General features: G+C 36.8%; 1 protein-coding gene across 1 annotated transcript in view; it reads right to left on the bottom strand.

Annotated features, from left to right (window-relative positions):
* Positions 1-689: 689 nt before the first annotated feature.
* The window catches only part of Sp3 (Sp3 transcription factor), a 42533-nt gene continuing 24665 nt past the window's right edge, over positions 690-18557 (bottom strand). Inside the window, exons 6-8 of the mRNA XM_051166875.1 lie at positions 10637-10829; positions 5328-5524; positions 690-2939 (exon numbers count right to left, since the gene is read on the bottom strand). Coding sequence (XP_051022832.1) covers positions 2623-2939; positions 5328-5524; positions 10637-10829 — 707 coding nt within the window. The 3' untranslated portion in view covers positions 690-2622. The remainder of the gene's footprint in view (positions 2940-5327; positions 5525-10636; positions 10830-18557) is intronic.

The raw sequence follows: 18557 nt of genomic DNA, 5'->3' as shown, positions 1-18557 counted from the left end.
TTTCAAGGCCATTAATACATGTATTTAGGCATTTAGTCTTTAAAATATGCCTGGGAATCCTTGGGTCAAAATGCTTTAAAAACTTAAATTGCAATTTTCAATTACTTAAGAAAATCTTGGCACTAGGGATAATTCAGTTAACGACGTATTTACCTTACATAAAACCATGAGGACTCAAGTCTGAGTGCCCAAAACACCCACAAAAAGCCAGGTAGGGCAGTCCACCCCGCCAGGTAGAAACGCACCCCCGCCCCATGCCAGGTGTGTGTGTGGGTGGGTGGGTGGTTGGGGGGGTGCCTGAGCATTGCTGGCCAGCCAGCGTAACCTAATGGGGAGTCCCAGATCCTGGCAAGAAACATCTCAGAACACCCAAGGCTTTGATCTTCCTGTCCCCTCAAGCACTACCTGACCTACCTTCTGCCTCCATATGTGGTTCAAGTAAGCAAGCTCTACTTATAATCTTAATAGAAAGCTAATCTAAACTTACTTTAAATTCTGATCCTCTTAACTTTAAAATATTGACTTCCATTACATTCTAAGTAACAGTTCTTTTCACCTTAAATTTAAGCGTCATTTAGAAAACCTGTCCATGATTACTGTGTGTGCCTAGAGTTGACCTGTGCACTGTGACAGTGTCAAGTTGGCCTGCACAATAAACAGTGGAAACCTCACGAACACTGCATGCACGGAGAAATACTCCACTGCCTTTCCCATTCCTACCACCCTTCCTCTATAGCCATTTTAACTCACACATATTCATTCTCTATAACCATCTGAAACTCACATATTCTAAACAACCTTCTGAATAGCTTCCACCTGCCATGATTACCACAGCTTGCCTGTATTATCATTTTCAGGAGTACTTATGTAAATTCAGAATTCTCTTAAATCAAAATACTTTGCAGTGCTTTGAAAAGGGAAACAAAAAAGTACTTTGCAAAATAGTGTTGATAAAACTGATACAAATCAACGTGAGCTAAGAAATTAAGCTTTTTTCAAGTTATATTTAATAAATTCATTAAGTGAAAAATTAAATTGCCAGCACCTCTATACACCTCTTTTTAAGTAAATATATTTGTTTACAATCCCAGCATCTGAAATCAAGAATCTAAAAATAAGAGGCTAAAGAAAAATAAGCCAGACTTTCTTATGCATATCACTGCAGTATTTGAAATGCATCGGACTACAACAAACTCAAAAGAAAAAAAAAATAGTGTTTTATTAACTACCACACTGTTATAATACACTTTAAACGTACAATAAGGTAGCCTTTAAATCTGAGGTGGTCTTAAACAAATGAACAGAATCCAACTTCTTGAAATAGGTGAAATGCTGCAGTTATAGATACATTTAGGAAAATCGTAGAGCTCTTACAAGACCAGCAATGTAATTTTATTTTGTACACTTTTAATTGAAAATATAAACAATAATTAAAAAATAAAAAGAAAATACAGCATAATAAAAAACATACATTTCTCAATTAAATGTATTGGATACATATAAATTTTAAGGGAAGAAGCAAAAAAATAAGGAAAATGGTTGATATTTAAGTGCAGACTGACTATCTAGATTTTAAAAAAAACTTAAAAAAATATCATAAAGCCTCTAGTTTCTATGACTAATATCCATATGATTGGAGTATCGTCACTGTGGAAGTGATTTTGTTATGTTTGCATATGTTATACTTTATTGGTAATTTACACGATGGCTTTTAAGGCCCTGGCAGACATGTTTTTTTGAAAACAAGATTGGATTAAAAGGAGGAAAAAAAAAAAAAAAAAATCACTGCTAAGACGCAATACACCTTATTATTACTTTTTGGTCCTCCAAACTTCAGGAAAAAGGGTAATTCACCAGAACATTTTTTACCACCCAAATGCTTCAACCTACACATTTTAAACTTTTTAAAAACATTGGTTATATTGCCCAACTTCATTATTGAAAGAATATTAACAAGACATTATTTTGGCAAATTAAATCTTAAACATGGCTTTTCCAACAGGATTTAAAAGGTGACTATCCCTAAAGGTCCATGTTAAAATGTAGTTTTCAAAATCTTACAAGAGTAATGCTTAAAATATTGTACAGTTAACCTAATTAAAATAATTAGCTTCAAAATGACAAATTGATAAGCTAAGTAAAGCCTACACTATGTAACATTTGCTTGGAAACTTGATTTGTCAGTTATGCATAATAAAAATTCCAGTTATCAAGAAAATTACAAAAATTTATCATAACATGATTTCTTTCACCCACCAACTTTTTTATCTTACAATAGATAAATACCAACAGCTTCTCATTTTTACACTAAACCACACAGGATTGATGCATTTGGTTAGACTACCATTCGCATTGTTAAATTCAATTTTCTCTTTATATAACTTGGTAAAATTTCATTTCTTCTAGAATCCAAAAGTACCTACAAAACCCATGCAATTTTACCATTTTTAATATACTATGGAATATCATACAAAGTAAGGCATTTCAGTGTCATGTATAACCAAGTTACTGTCAATCCAAAAATTTTTGCACATCAATAAAAAGATATCTAAGAACTTAGGAACAATATTCTTCTTACTACTGTATAAAAATAACCACAATGAATAAGTATTTGTGTAGTATTTACTCCATTGTCTCATTTCCAGAAACTGTGACAAGCTGTAAAGGTATTTCAGTGTTGGTAAGGATGTCTTGATTGCTGGTGGCAGAAGTATTGACAGTCCCTATCCCAGACACAGACCCCTGTTGAATATTTGCGAGGATAAGTGTTGTTCCTCCTGCAGTAATCAAGGTGTCATCTCTCCCAGCTTCCACAGATGCTAGCACTGTACTGCTGGAGTGAATAACTTTTTTATTTTGATGTGTTTTAATATGTTTGGCAAGGTGGTCACTTCTCATAAAGCGTTTTGAACATTCTGGACAAACAAACTTCTTTTCACCTGTAAAGAAAAATAAATTAAACTGTTTAGTTTTAAAATTCTACTTTACAGATTAATGGTGGTCTCTCAAAAACATAGCTCTATTAAAACTTTATTAGTCTCATGAGCTGTCCCTGTAAGGTTTCCCTTATAAAAATAACGCTACTCAAATATTTCTGTCATTCTTATGTTTGATGAAAATCAATTCTGAAGCACACTGCATGCTGGACTGCTTAATATTAAAACAAGACTTTAATACTTCACGCTAAGAATCTGATTTGCTAAAATCACCATCTGTGCCTGTGCGAATTCTTTAAAGTCTAAACTGTATTCTTTAAAAAAATTAACCTATTAAGCCTTCAATAATTATGAATTCAAATAAAAACAAAATAGTTCTAGACACAGACTGAGTATTAATGAGATCAGTTCCAGGAATGAAGACAGCTACCTGACCTGACTTTAGCTGAACATCCCGGGCAAGCTAACACAGCAAAGTCTACTTCTTATCAAGGTACTATGGTTTACACATGCTAACCCTAGCTTATTTTCCAGTTGAAATAAATCCTCACAAATAAAAGGCGGAACTTCAATTATGGTCAAGATAATGCAGGATTATTCATAGAAGAAAAGGCAAACAGCCAACCTAGCAGATCCCTTCCAGGCTATAGAGCAGTAAGTCTATTAAATATTTTTATTTTTTTCTTCAGTTCAGATTTCTACTACCTAATTCATAAAAATTTCTATGTCCTACTTAACAGGTAAAGATCATGTACAAATGCTTATCTTCCCCAAAGTCATGACTACCACAAAGTTCTCATTTCCAGCAATATATGACCATTTTCCTTGGGAAATATTTCCCAAAGTCTCTCTTGAAACACCACCCAGAAGAGATGTCCTACCACATGCTATCAGAAATGCTACACACATTATACCCTGACCTAAAAGCCAACGGTGTTTATTAAGCATTCAATGTCTAAGTTTATTCTAAACCTAATTGGGCATCAAATAATCGACACTTAATTTGATCAGGCTTTTAATTCTCCATATACTTTATTCTTTTTCAAAACTTACTGAGGCAATGCCATTGAGGAAAACTCTGTAGGGAGCCATTTTAGGGTCTACACCCCAGTCACTCACTGTTACTATGTCTAGATCTGTCTTTCCTGAGCATGCTCAGCACTAACTGTGATAGGAAGCCCTGCTGCTCGTACTCTTGTGTTGTGAAGAGGTTACTCTTCTCTTCTACTCTTTATAATAACAAGAAACAGAACTAAAGCAAGCAGAGACCCAGTGTGCATATGCTGCTTCATACCCCAGGGTGTCTTATGACAGTCAAAGCCAAGTAGAGTCGTGACACAGAGACAATGTATTTGCTTATTAACCTAACAGAAAACTGAAAGGAGTCTAAATGTATTAGACTTCAAAACCCATGATGTTCACTTGACCATGTTTCTTCCTTCTAAGCACTTCCTCATACTGTCAATTTTCAAATCTTCAACACTCCACATAGACTTTGATCATTTCATTTTAGCACAAGAAACTACATTGTATTATGTTAGACTTCAGTTTGAGTCAGTCCCATGCCCATCTCATATAATCACCATATGACACTATGTAAAAAAGAAAAAATCTGCAGGGAGTGGTGGTGCACACCTTTAATTCCAGCACTCAGGAGGCAGAGGCTGGTGGATCTCTGTGGGTTCAAGCCCAGCCTGGTCTACAAAGCAAGTCCAGGACAGCCAAGGCTACACAGAGAAACCCTGTCTCAAAAAAAGCAAAAGAAACAAAAAAAATTAAGTTAAAAAAAAAATATATATATATATACAGGTACACTTTGTCATATTGCTTTCTGTTTATCTATCTATGCACCAGCATTAAATACAGGACAGCCAAGGCAACACAGAGAAGCCCTGTCTCAAATAATGGAAGGAAGGAAGGAAATATCTTTCCTTCACCTCAGATATTCAACAAAAACGATGAAATGTCAGAATTTATCAGAAAAAGAATCTATTTATTTAGCAGGTGCAGTGTTATCCCAGCACTCAGGAGGCAGAGACGGGCAGATCTCTGTGACTTCAAGACCAGCCTGGTCTACAGAATGAGTTCCACAACAGCCTGGACTGTTATAAAGAGAAATCATGTCTCAAAAAACAAAAACAAAAACCTCAACTATTTCACAAGAAAATCTATACTTGCTTGTTCTTTGAAATTTAAATTACTATTACTGAGAAAGAATTTTTATCTAATCAATCTTATTTTAAAGATTTAATTGAGTAAGGTATGCTGAAAAAGTTCCTGGTATGTTAGCGAGCCTGCATGTCAATGTTTATACAGTGTTGTATACACACGGGTTCAATCCCTAACAAAGAAAGGAAGAAAGGAAAAGGAGAAAACAAAAATATTAGTAACCTGTATGTGTTCTTCTGTGCCTCTGTAATTCATCACTTCGTGTAAATCTTTTACCACAGAACATCCAGTTACAAATAAAAGGGCGCTCCCCAGAATGCCAGCGCAGATGTGCTCTCAGATGTGAAGTTTTCCCGTAGACTTTACCACATCCTGGTATATGACAAATGTGTTGCTTCTTTTTCCCGAGATTGGTACCTCTAAAAAACACACAGAATAATATACATTTATGTCAAAGCACTCAAAACCACTTCTATCATATAACTTCTTGAATTTCAAACAAAAGATATCACCAAGAGAAAAATCAGAAACCAAAACCATTAAGTCTACAAGTAAAAATTTATGTATTTTAAACATACAAATTTAATGCATTAAATTTATTCCAGAACTGACTGTTGTCTGAATATAATTATATTCAATAATGATGTATAGCTAAAAGGACACTTCATACACAAAGATTGCACAATAAAGCTTTTAACTATGCCATCAGAATCGTTAGCAAATACTATGCACAGAACCAATTCAATTAATAGTACAGGAAACTAGTTTTATTCAAAGTCATGATGTCAGATAATTTTAATAATTTATCATCCAAAGAATAATGTACAAAAACTCATTGCAGGTACAATTAGAAGGTAGATAGACAGCTTAAGCAAGTTTTAAAGTAACATGATTTAATAACGTTCATGTACTCAAATGGTCACATCCTGACATATACTGACTTGGAGAACCACATTAAAAAGAAAAATTAGCTAAAGCTATGTTCTTAACTTTCCTAGTATCCCACACAACAACACAAATGAAAATTTTCGTCTCTTAAAATCCTTCCCCCAATAAACCATGCAGACACCCAAAATTCACAAGAGATATAACAAAATACCATTTTCTTCACAGTGCAAACTTTTACATTACAGTTAAGCATTTGATACAAAGGACAGTTTGGGAGACATGCTTAGATGAGTGAGTGAACAGAGGCATCTTAGTCTAAGCAAGAAGAAACTTTTTTGAATCCAGAAACTGTATTTCAATAACATTAATCACTACAAAAAACATTTCTTGAAAACAAAAATTAGCATTGTTACTCAATTATCTTTTTAAAAGCATGATTTTTGGACAAAATTATCAAAACTACACTGTATAAACTTTACAATGTTTTGCTAAGATAAAAAAAAAGCATCTTAATCCCTCCCCAACTCCCCTCCTCCTCCCTCAGTCTCAGTGTAACCTGTAACCCTTCCACAGCTACTAAATCCACCTGTATACAATATACCTATTGGTTTTAAAGTTCACTGGAAACACGCACATTCCCCCACATTTATATTTTAATGTACTCACACTCAGTAGCATGTGAAATTGCCATAGGACAAACAGTGCTAAACGGTGCAGTGCTGGCTGTTAGATGCCATACGTGTTCTGAACAGGGAGACATCAATGTGGGCTCCAGGAGTTAGAGAAGGCGTCGTGGAGGAGGTGGGTAGGATTTAGATAGAAAGGAGGGAAGGCATTCCAGGCAGAGGAATAGCATAAGTAAAGACAAGGAGGAATCATGCTGTTGTCTCAAGGGCAAGGATGTCATAATCTAACACATTCTAGCTCCTGCTCCAGTCCACCCCCAATTTCTAAGTCTTAAAGAGACTTTAGAAGAGTCTTTAAAGAGCTGAGTTGAGAAAAACGGGTTTTTCCTGGCTTATTTTCAATGCTCAATTCCTATTTCCATTTAATTTAGCTTTTTAAAATTTTGCTTTATTTTTAAGTAGACCTAAGAGAAAGAACAGTGTCTCTATTGGTATTAATATTGCGTTCACCATAGCAATTTCACAGGAAACCCAACTCAGTTCACTCACGACTTCACATCCCTCTGCTAAGGCTACCACCTTGGGTGAACTAGCGTGATTTTATACACTCAAAAGTGTAAGTTCACAAACATAGCAAAATTTAACCTGTAAGCACCAACAACATACAAGACTAACAAATGAACAGCAACAAACATGGGTTCTCAAAACACTGAGATAAATGGTAGGGAAAGGCTTTTTTTTTTTTTCCTCTCTTGAATTATAAGGCAAACAAAGGAATAGTCAATAAAAATGGAACATGCATCTAAGGAAAAAAATTTAAGTTGTATACAATTGTATTACAATTTAAGGTAAATGCTTAGCTTGCTGAGGTCCAAGTTAATATAAGGAAATCTGACCCAAGGTAAGATCTAGATAGAGCGTATGTACCCTGTGAAGGAAAGGAAAGGCTCATCAAGTATAATCATGTTTCCATCTTGTCTACACTAATGTCCATTATATAAACCCACATGATTAGCAATATTAAGTTTTTGTTCCTAAGTGCCTAAGTTCATGCCTAATAATTCACTGACAAGACAGAGACACAGAATAAATCTAACCTCTGGGCGGAGTAATTTAACTATAGCCTCGTTTGCTTATGGTGGAAGAAACATCAGCTGAAATGCTGACGAGACTTCGCAAAACAATGGCCTGATGGTGCTTAACCCATGCAAACCCCATGTAACAGTAACACCTTTGGATCATTTCTGCATTATCATAATTGTTTCCTCAACTAGTCTCTAAAGACTGGTTCTGCTATATAAAAACTGGCTAACTTAAGTTTAAGTTATTTTTATTTATATCTATTATTTTATTTGTATGAGTGCTTTTCTTGCATGCAGTGCTCACGGAGACTTAGACCTGGGACTTCAGCTATGGACATTTTTAAGCTACTATATAGGTGTTGGGAACTGAACATAGGTCCTCTGGGAAAACAGTCGATACTCTTAACCATTGAGACATCTCTCCAATGCCTGAAGTATTTTCTTTTATAGTTTGCTCAAAAAAGTAAATCTTAAGTTGCAGAATTTTCTTAGCATTATTATTTCTTAATGCTTCTAATAATTATATGCACTATTTATACTGCATGATTTGAACTCTGTTCAAATCAACTCTAAGAAACTATAATATCCTAAGAACCTTTATTTTTATTATCTAGGGTAAGTAAGCTATTAAAAACAATGAAAATAATTCTGTGAGAAAAAAATGCTTTCTATAATTTCTGGGTAAAACTTTTAGCATCTAAAAAACTAACTTAATTGTTTTGTTGTTTAAGACTATTTGTTAGTTTTAGTTATAAGTGAACTCTTTTACTCATATAATGCAGACTGCTGACAAAAAGAGCAATGTAGAAAGAACTGAGAAAATATGCTTGTACACGTGAAAGTTCACATAAAGTAACAGTTCCACAAGACAGACAAGTCACAAAATAAATTTTATAAATTAACTATTGGAAATGTTCAACCTCACCAAGCAATAAAACAAACACAAACTAAAACAAATGAACTATTTCTTCCCTATCACTTTAAAAGGCTTTTTAAATAGTGAAAAATTAAGAGTTGGTTACGCATGGCAACACAGACACCCTAAGACACTGCTGGTGTTGAGTAGAAAGTTAGCCATTTAGCAGCCAATTCCTTCTGACCCAGCAACTCTATTTCTAATACACTAATGAGACAATCAGACAGATGTGCAAGAACGTATACGTAAGGATTATGACAAACTCAAAGGAGAAAGTTAAATTACTATATATCCAGGTACAATACAATATTATATAGAGATTAAAAAATGGCACAGACCAGACTTGGAAATACAGCCACAGAAGTTTACAAGAGACACAAACGAGAGTGAGATGGCTCTACTGTAAACTGTGTGGTGTTGCACAGATGTTACGTGTTAGATCTTGGGGTAGTGTGTGATTTCTGGGCTCCTTTGCATTGCTCTGAAATACTATTCTACTTCCCCTGAACTTTTGGGCCATGTTAGCTTAGCAAATTAATTACAAATGGGCTTTAACTTTAAAGAGTAAGTGAAACAAGGCCAAGCACCAACCCACAATTAAGATTTGATGAATAATATATCTGGAACTGCCTCTAAAAGAGTAAATTTCAGAAAAGTTTACTGCCTATCCAGAATTTCACATTCATTATGAGGATCTAAAGGTCAGGCTCAGAAGCAGATCTGCTGAGCAGCAAAATAATTTAAGGCTTAAGACTTGGAAGTACATATAAATGGGTCCAAAACCCAGTTGTACAGTATTTTGGGTTTGTTTCTGGTTTTTACCCCTCTAGGAGACACGGGCTTACACTACAGCTCAAGCTGGCCTCAAACTTGTGCTAGTTCTAGCTCACTGAGTGTGTGAGTGCGCGCCTGTATTTAAGTTAATCACCTATATGTGATGTGAGTTAGCAGCTGTCAGCCCTCCCTTCTGTGGTCTTGGGCCTCACTGAGGGCGATCTCTGTCCTAGCCATTACTGTTGCAAATAAACTGGCCAGAGTACAGACCAGCAGGAGCAGCCAGAGGGCTGAAGGACAATCAGGTTACATGCACAGCTGCCCTGCTCAGCACCTTCTGCACACTTAAAGTACAGAGGAGAAAGGGACTGTGGTCTTTCACAGTAGTGGCTGGGGATCTGGTCAGTACAACTTTATTACTCTATTTTTGCTTCATATATTGCAAAGCTGGGCAAATAGATACTAAATTGAATCTGGACAGTATCATTGTTGTCACTATGAAATATAACCTTGACGGTCCAATAATTTCCAACTTCATCATTTCTTGCTTGATACCAACATTGCTATCCAAGTCTCCTTTTTGCCGACATTTGACTAACAAATCTTTTTTCATCCCATCTTCAATAACATTGTACCAATCACTTGAAATGTTTCTTAAAATAGCATCCGGATGGCTTTTGTTTTCTATGATCTAAGTCCATCTCTTAATAAGCTTACTGTAACTACCAACCACTTTGAGCTCATTCCTGTCACATTATTTTTGTCCTAGTATATCTTTAAAAAAAAAAAAAAAAGAGGTAAAATCCTACTGTGCTACTTTCAAAACAGTAAGCCCCCATCATTAAGGCCTTGCACCCCCGTTTTTGTGTAAATGGAGGCATTTATATTTATCAGCTATTTCTGACTTCTTACTTCTATACAGCATGCTCAAGCTACAGTTTTTTTCTCTTATTTAGGCCAAAGTCATTGCTGGTTTGCAAACAAGCTAATAAAATGGGGCCTATAAAACTGCATTTGTTTTTTTTTTTTTTTTTTAAAGACTAAGCAAATTTAGTTAAAAGGTATTTAGATATGAAAATTGGTATATGTTTTTGTCTAACTTCTGCCACTCACACAGTTACACACCCAAAATGATTATGTGATGAATAATTTATCGTAATTAAGTGACATGGCATGCAGCATTTTAAAAAATAGGGTGATATTAGCACTCCTTAAAGCAGCAACACATGGTTGATGTATGCATACCTCCCGCCACCTTCTTTACAGTTGGGACAGGTGCAGGCCACCCTCCGAAGTCTCTTTCCTTCTTGATGTTGTTGGTCCCCTTCTTCATCTACCACTTGTACTCTTAAGTGTGTTAGGTCATTGGTATTCAATGTAGAATCACCACTGAGCTGCCACTCTTCAGGATCAGGTTCTTCTTCTTTGATCCTAATATCTAAAGATAAAAAGGGGTCGGCACACATATATGTGAGATGCAGCCTCTACTGGTTTAAAAAAAAAACAAGCATTCAAACCTTTCTAAGTTAAAGTAAGTATTATATAAGGAAACAAATTCAACTGCTTGTAAAGCAAGCTCATTTTCTTTCTAAAACATATCTATTATATTTTTAACAGCAGATTTAGCAGAAGAGGGAATAAGGCAAGCAGTAGAGCTTATTTAAAAGATCCAATAAGAAATGTGAAGCTTCAAATACAGTTATTCAATTAGTCAACTGAGGTACTGGAGGGCTAACTCTGGGACCTTACTGTTCTTTTATTTCTTTTTAAGTTTTTACTTTGAGTTTCCCAGGCTGGTCCTGAACTTGCAACTCCCCTGTCTCAGCATAACAAGCAGGTGGAATCTGAGGCTGCAACAGCAGGCCCAATCAATTTCTCAATAAATTTAATGATTAACTTAGCCTGGACCACATGTCTTAATATTTTGCAACTTATAGCTATTCTATCTGTAGGAACCATATGAATGTAAAGGAACACATTCACAGGGTTAGAGATATAATTCATTCAATACAGTGCTCGGCCTCAAAAGTGAGTCCAGGACAGCCAAGGCTGACACAGAGAAACCCTGTCTCGAAAAACAACAACAACAAAAAAGTTGAGCATTGAGCACATGTCATGGGGTGGGGCAGCACCCAAGACAACACACACTCCAGGTTTAGAAAAAGATTCTGCTTCAAAAAGACGCATAACTGAGGCAGACACCCAAGGTCAACTGCCAGTCTCCAGTCACATGCACTCACAGTGTGAACCTATGGCAAGTAGGTTTTTCTCAATCCAAAAAACTGGGTATACAAATCTAAGTATCTTATTTTAGATCTTTATTAATCACTAGTACTTTAAAAAATAACCTTGAAAATACAGTGTACAGGGGTAGGGTGTGTAGCTCAGTGATAAAGTACCCAAAATTTGACCCCCAGCACCAGGAAACGTAAAACAAAATGTACCTAATAACTCATTTTTTTTTTACAGTAATGCAAACTTAATCGCATAACAAATCGAGGGAAAGCCAGAGGATGGTGGCGCACGCCTTTAATCTCATTACTCAGAAGGCAGAGGCAGGTGGGTCTCTGAGTTCAAGATACAGAACAAGCCCCCAGGACAGCCAAGGTAACACAAACAAACCTTGCCTCAAAAACAAAACAATAAGCCAACCAAACAAAAATGAGTGTCAACCAATGACCTAAGAATCACCAAAGGCCCAGGAGAGCCGCCTCAGTGGGTACGAGTTGGCGCTGCTTTTGTGGAGGAACCAGGTTCGGTTCCCTACACCAACATGGTGGCTCCAACGGCCTAGAATCCCAGTTTCCGAGGACCCGACAGCCTACTCTGGTCTCCAAGGGCAGCTGCACTCACATGGACATAACATAGCCTCACACAAATACACACACACCTAATGATTCTTTTTAACTCTGAGATTTATTTTATTCTTAATTATGTGTGTCTACGTATATACATATGAATGCAGGAGCCTATGGATGCTGAAGACATTAGAACCCTGTGGAGCTACAGGCAGTTATAAGCCACTTGACATGGGCACTAAGGATCTAACTTGGGTCCCCTACAAATATGCTTTCAACCACTGAGCCATCTCTCTCCAACCAACAACATACATACATACATACATACATACATACATACATACATACATACATATTTAAAAATTAAATTGTGAGCAATAAAGCATTAATAGAAGTATAATTTGGTATATATTGTTTTACACATAATGTAGTCTCAGATCTCTGATATGACTAAGGCAGAGGGCTTCTAAATCTGAAGCCAACATGGTGTATATAGCAAAACTCTGTCACAACAAAACAAGGAGCTAACTACTCTTGCAGAAGATCTGAGTTCAGTTCCTAGCACCCATATTGGGCAGCTTACATTTGCGGGACATGGAGAGACAGCAGAAGCTTGGAAGTTAAAACCAACAAGTGCTCTGTTAGGCGAGACAGCAAAGATGACTATGTTTAGCTGCTTATAAGACTGGGGGTGGGGCAGTCAAAATGCCAGGAAGAGATAATAATTAAGAGAGTACTTCTTCAAGGTTTAGCTGACAGAGCAATCAACTTTTCCTCTGTTAGATGAGGGACAAAAAAGAACATTCACTTATCCAGATATTTCAACAGCTACCTATTATGGGCCTATATATGCAGTCATCTCGTGGCTAAAAAAAAAAAAAAGAGAGAGAGAGAGAGAGAGAGAGATTGAATTTGTTGCTTCTGTATTTTTAATAGAGAATCAGACATAAAATCTTTCCAGATATAATAGCCTCTTCCCTTTATATTGTGTTCAGCATAACAGACATCACACAAATTTGCACAATATTAGCTCTGACAAGTTAAATAAAGATAGCTTATAGATAGCATATACATAAACATAAAATGATAATTTTATCATATATTTTTAAAAATTGGGTCTTATCATTTAAGTCTGAATTTTCTATGTGTTTATTCAACATCATTTGTTATACTCGGACAGGGATAAGAAGCAGGGACAAGACATTGTAAGAATATATCTTAAAAATATAGACTGAAGTCGAGCATGGTAGCGCACACCTTTAATCCCAACACTCAGGAGGCAGAGGCAGGCGGATTACTGTGAGTTCGAGGCCAGCCTGGTCTACAAACTAAGTCCAGGACAGCCAAGGCTACACAGAGATACCCTGTCTCAAAAAACCAAACCAAATCAAAACAAACAAACAAAAAACCAAAACAACAACAACAACAACAAACCCCTGAGACACGACTGTTTTGAGTTTGAGGCCAGTATGGGCTGTACAATGAATTCCAGACCAGCTTGAGCTTCAGTGTGAAACTCTATCTTAAAAAGGAAAGATGGTTTTGTTTTTAAATTTTATTTATCTTATGTATATAAGTATTCTATCTGCATGTACACCTGCAGGCCAGAAGAGGGCAGCAGATCACAGAATAGATGGTTGTGAGCCACCTTGTGGTTGCCGGGAATTGAACTCAGGACCTCTGGAAGAGCAGGCAGTGCTCTTAACCACTGAGCCATTTCTCAAGCCAGGAAAGATGTTTAAAAAAAAAAGAAAAAAAGAAAAAGAAATATAATAAACCAAGTGCTGTATCTCAAAACTCAGGAGGCAGAGGGAGGACTGCTTCAAGTTTGACGCCAGCCTGGCTTACATAGAGACTTGTGGGCCAGCTAAAACTACCTAAGACCTTGTCTTTCAAGAAGCAAAGATTGGGAGGCAAAGGCAGGTGGATCTCTGTGAGCTCAAGGCTAGCCTGGTCTACAGAATGAGTTCCAGGACTGAAAAACCCTATTGTGAAAAAAGAGAAAAAGAGAAAAAGAGGTTAAGAACACTGACTGTTCTTCCCAAGGTCCTGAGTTCAATTCCCAGCAACCACATGGTGGTCTCTTCTGGCATGCAGGTACATATGTGGGCAGAGCAATGTATACATAATAATAAATAAATAAAAGAAAAAAAAAAAAGAAACAAACAAAAAGAAAGAAAGAAAATCTATCTATCCAAATAGGAACCACTCAGGCATAACGACCAGCTAGAGACCACGCACACAGAGAGCAAGCGAGGGAAACAGTGGGAAATGAGACTGAGGAAGGACATATTTTAAAGCAGTGCTTCTCAACCTTCGTAATGCTGCAACCCTTTAATACAACTGTATGTTGTGGTGACCCCCGCCATAAAATTATTTTTGTTTCTACTTCATAACTGTAATTTTGCTAGTTCTGAATCAGTGTAAATATCTGACACACGGGATATCTGGTGTGACACCCCAAGAAGTCTAGACCCGCAGGCTGAGAACTGCTGTCTTAGAACATCCCTGTGTTCTATTGCTATTTTTCTTTGAGTCGTCAAAATATGCCTAAAGAATATGTCACAAAGACAGTTGCTAACAATTTAATTTTCTTACTTTGTCATTTCCAAACTGAATAGATTCTGTCTATCAAAAACAAACCTCTTCCTCATGTCCCCTTGGCATTAATAACCTAACTACTCAGACTGTCAACTTCAGTAAAGTCCTGCAGTGCATGCTAGGCTCTCTCATGTCTTAAGACATCTTGTACTCAAGCTGCCAAAATCTTGATTCTAAATAAAAATATAATCACATCTCTTTACTGAGTCAATGTAATACACTAATTTTCCTTTTTCTCCTGGATTAAGTTCTGAAAATCAGGGAAAAAGAACTTTAGGGGAGTAAAAATACTCGATTATTATAATGAGTTACACATTATCTAAGCTCACAGAATGTACACCACCAAGGAAGAAACCTAATACAGAATGTGTGACTGGCTCATAATAATTCATCAGTGTAGAATCGCCAAACTAACAACTGTGCCACTCAAACAGAAGACACGCTTCCCAAATAGATAATAACTAGATATAAGAGAATTATGTGCTGCAGAAGAAGGCTTTATTTTTATTCATTTATTTTTGGTTTTTCAAGACAGGGTTTCTCTGTGTAGCCTTAGCTGTCCTGGGCTTGTTTTGTAGACCCAGCTGGCCTTGAACTCAGAGATCCACCTGCCTCTGCCTCCCTGCGTGCTGGCATTAAAGGTGTGTGCCACCATGCCTGGCTAAGAACCCACTTCTTAATGTGTTTATCTTCTAAAATACATAAAATTAATGTACATGACTTATGTGCTTCCTGAAAATCATACTTCAATTTCATTTTACTATGGTTGTATCTCTAGTTTTGTTTTCCCCCACTTACATGAATTGAAACCCAGAAATTTCAGGTATGTTCAAAAACTTAAATTCATAAATTGAAGCTTAGAATATAATTTTATTTGTTCAGCAAACACATAAATAGCTGTAATGTGTTAAGTCACTCTTCAAAGTTCTAAGGAGAAAATTGTTAACAAGAGTTAAATCCATGTCTTTATCAGGTTTACCTTGTAATTGGGAGACAACAAGTAAGCAGGCAGCATTTGATGGCAACTAAGTATATGACATAAGAAACAGGCTAAGGGGGAGTAGGAAGTGAAGACAAGGAAGTGATTACTATTTTTAACAGAGTAGACAGACAGTTTTTGCAGGTGTGGCCAAAGCAGATAGAAAAACAAGCTAGATGCATATCTGATGAGTTCAAGGAAGAAAAGGTAGTCTGTATGGCAAGAGTAAAAAAAATGGGTAGGTAAAAGAAGAGACATACATACATTATTATGCAGACTAGTGTAAGAACTTTACATGTTATTCTGAGACAGGTACTGAAAGGAGTGGTAATATTTGAATTGGATTTTTTTTAAAAATTAAACTCAGGATTATCCTCGATGTTCCTTCCATAAAGTGCTAGAAAACAATGTCAAACAAACATAGGGACACCAATTATATTAGAAAGCTATTATAAATTACTACAGAAAATTGCCAAATAAACACAAGACTTTGATCCCAGCACTATGAAACAGAAGCAGGCAGCTCTCTGTGATTTCAAGGCCAGCTTGGTCTATGTAGTGAGTTCTTAGGCAGCCAGAGCTACACAATGACACAATGTGTTTTTTAAAATAAACTACCAAAGATGCCAAGGATAGCGGTGCCCACTGACCTTGGTGCACACCACCCGCAGTCCTAACACGAGGAAGGCTGTTTCAGAAGGACCCCAAGATCAAACCTGCTTGGGCTATACAGTAAGTTTCACGCCAATCTGATCTACATGGTGAGATCGGGTCTTTAAAGAAAGAAAAGAGGATGGTCTGAAATTAGGGTGTTGATAAGGAGTTGCAGAATGACTCAGTTGAGAAATATTTTGAAGGGAAAGCCAAAGGTAGCTGGGACAACAGAAATAGGCTAACAGCACTGAAGGCTTTGTCCTTCATTACCGAAGCAATAAAGAACTGCCATTAACTGTAGCTATCAAATTGTAGGAGAGGTGAAGGTTTTTAAATGCCTACTGAACATTCAAATGAAGACAATTATCAGACAGCTAAGAATTCTGGAGTTAAGGTCTAATACTGGCTTACCAGCTTAAGTCTGAGTATTATTATTACCACATGTAGTTGATATAAGAGACACGTGGAATGCGATATAGATAATAACTGAGGCACTACAAAATCAGTAAGACAAGGGAAGCTGAGTGTGGTCATCATCAAGCCCTGCAATAGCAGCACTTAAGAGAAATGGTAGTTCAAGGCTAGCCTGGGCTCAAAAACAAAACCTTTAGGTCACCATGTGCATATCCCTGAAAAGTATAGTGGAACTCAAAAGAAAAGCAGTTTTGATCTACCAGGCACTCTTTGCAACTATGTGCTCTTACCTAAGAAGGCAAAGCCAACTGTTCAGACTGAAGCCTGTTTGTTGTAAGCCAAACAAATCTTCTCTTTTCTTTCTTTTTATTTTTTCAAGACATGGTTTCTGTGTAGCATTGGCTGTCCTGGACTCACCTTGTAGACCAGGGTGGCCTTGAACTTACAGAGATCCACCTGAATCTGCCTCTCAGTGCTGGGATTAAAAGCATGTGCCACCAGGCCCAGGCCAAAGCCAAATAAACCTTTTCAAACTTGACTGTGCTAGGTATTTTACAAGGTACTAGAAATTGACTAACACAGTGTGTTAGAAAAATCTCAAGATGAGGCAAGCATGGTGGTGCACGCCTTTAATCCCAGCACTCTGCGGAAAACCAGAGTTCAACTCCCAGCACACACATCAGGAAGCTCACAACACCTCTCTCACTTCCTTGGACACAGACACACATAAATAAATAATAAAACAAAAAAATTTTTTTACAGAAAAGAAAATGGGGGACATTTTGTGGACTTTGTTTAAAGTTTAATACATAAGATTACCTGAAATTCTGTAAACTAGCTTTTATATCAAGTAGCACATCTGTTCAACATATACTATAGCAATTTAAAAAGCAAATACTTATTTAAATAATTTAGCATTTGAAGCAAAACAAATGTAAATTAAAATATTAAGAGACCGAATTATAAATTTGAGGTTATTTCACAACATATTTAAGAACTTTACAAAGTAACAACATTTTCCCCCATTGTGTCTATTATCTTCCTAAAAATGTTTAAGTTTCCCTGTGGTCTGAAAAATTATTTGTCCTATGACTGTTTTTGTTTTGTTTTAAGGTGGCTGGAGAGGCAGCCATTGGTGCTGGGAACCGAACTCATATTTTTGGTTGTGAGCCTCGCCTGAAATAGCTGAGTCATCTCTCCAGCCCCTAAGCTCACAGAGCTAACTCGTGTGTGTGTGTGTGTGTGTGTGTGTGTGAGAGAGAGAGAGAGAGAGAGAGAGAGAGAGAGAGAGAGAGAGAGAGTGTGTTTGCCTGCATAGGTGTCTGTGCACACATAAATGTAATGCCCAAGGAGGCCAGAAGATGGTATTACAGACAGTTTGAGCCACCATGTGGGTGGGTGCTGAGAACTCAACCCTGCTCCTCTCCTCAAGAACAAATGCTTTTTAACCCGGAGATCTCTCTCCAGCTCCTCAAATTATAGTCTATCACACATAGGGCTAATAAGGTTGTTCTTTAACAAACAATCCTTCTATCTTGATGGTTTGAAACAACAAAAAGCTATTCATTTCTCACTAACTTTATACACAATCAGTTCAGGTTAAAAAGATCTGTTCCCTTCCCTAACAGCCTCTTAGGAACCAAGGCTCCATATGAGGATGTTTCTAAAGCTGATACAGGAGTGTGTGGCAAATTATACCCATGTCTTCCTTTTCACTCAC

This window comes from Acomys russatus, chromosome 24 (assembly GCF_903995435.1).
Source record: "Acomys russatus chromosome 24, mAcoRus1.1, whole genome shotgun sequence".
In the NCBI taxonomy this organism is placed as follows: Eukaryota; Metazoa; Chordata; class Mammalia; order Rodentia; family Muridae; genus Acomys; species Acomys russatus.
Note: the sequence above shows the minus strand (reverse complement) of the source record. Positions and strands in the feature narration are given on the sequence as shown.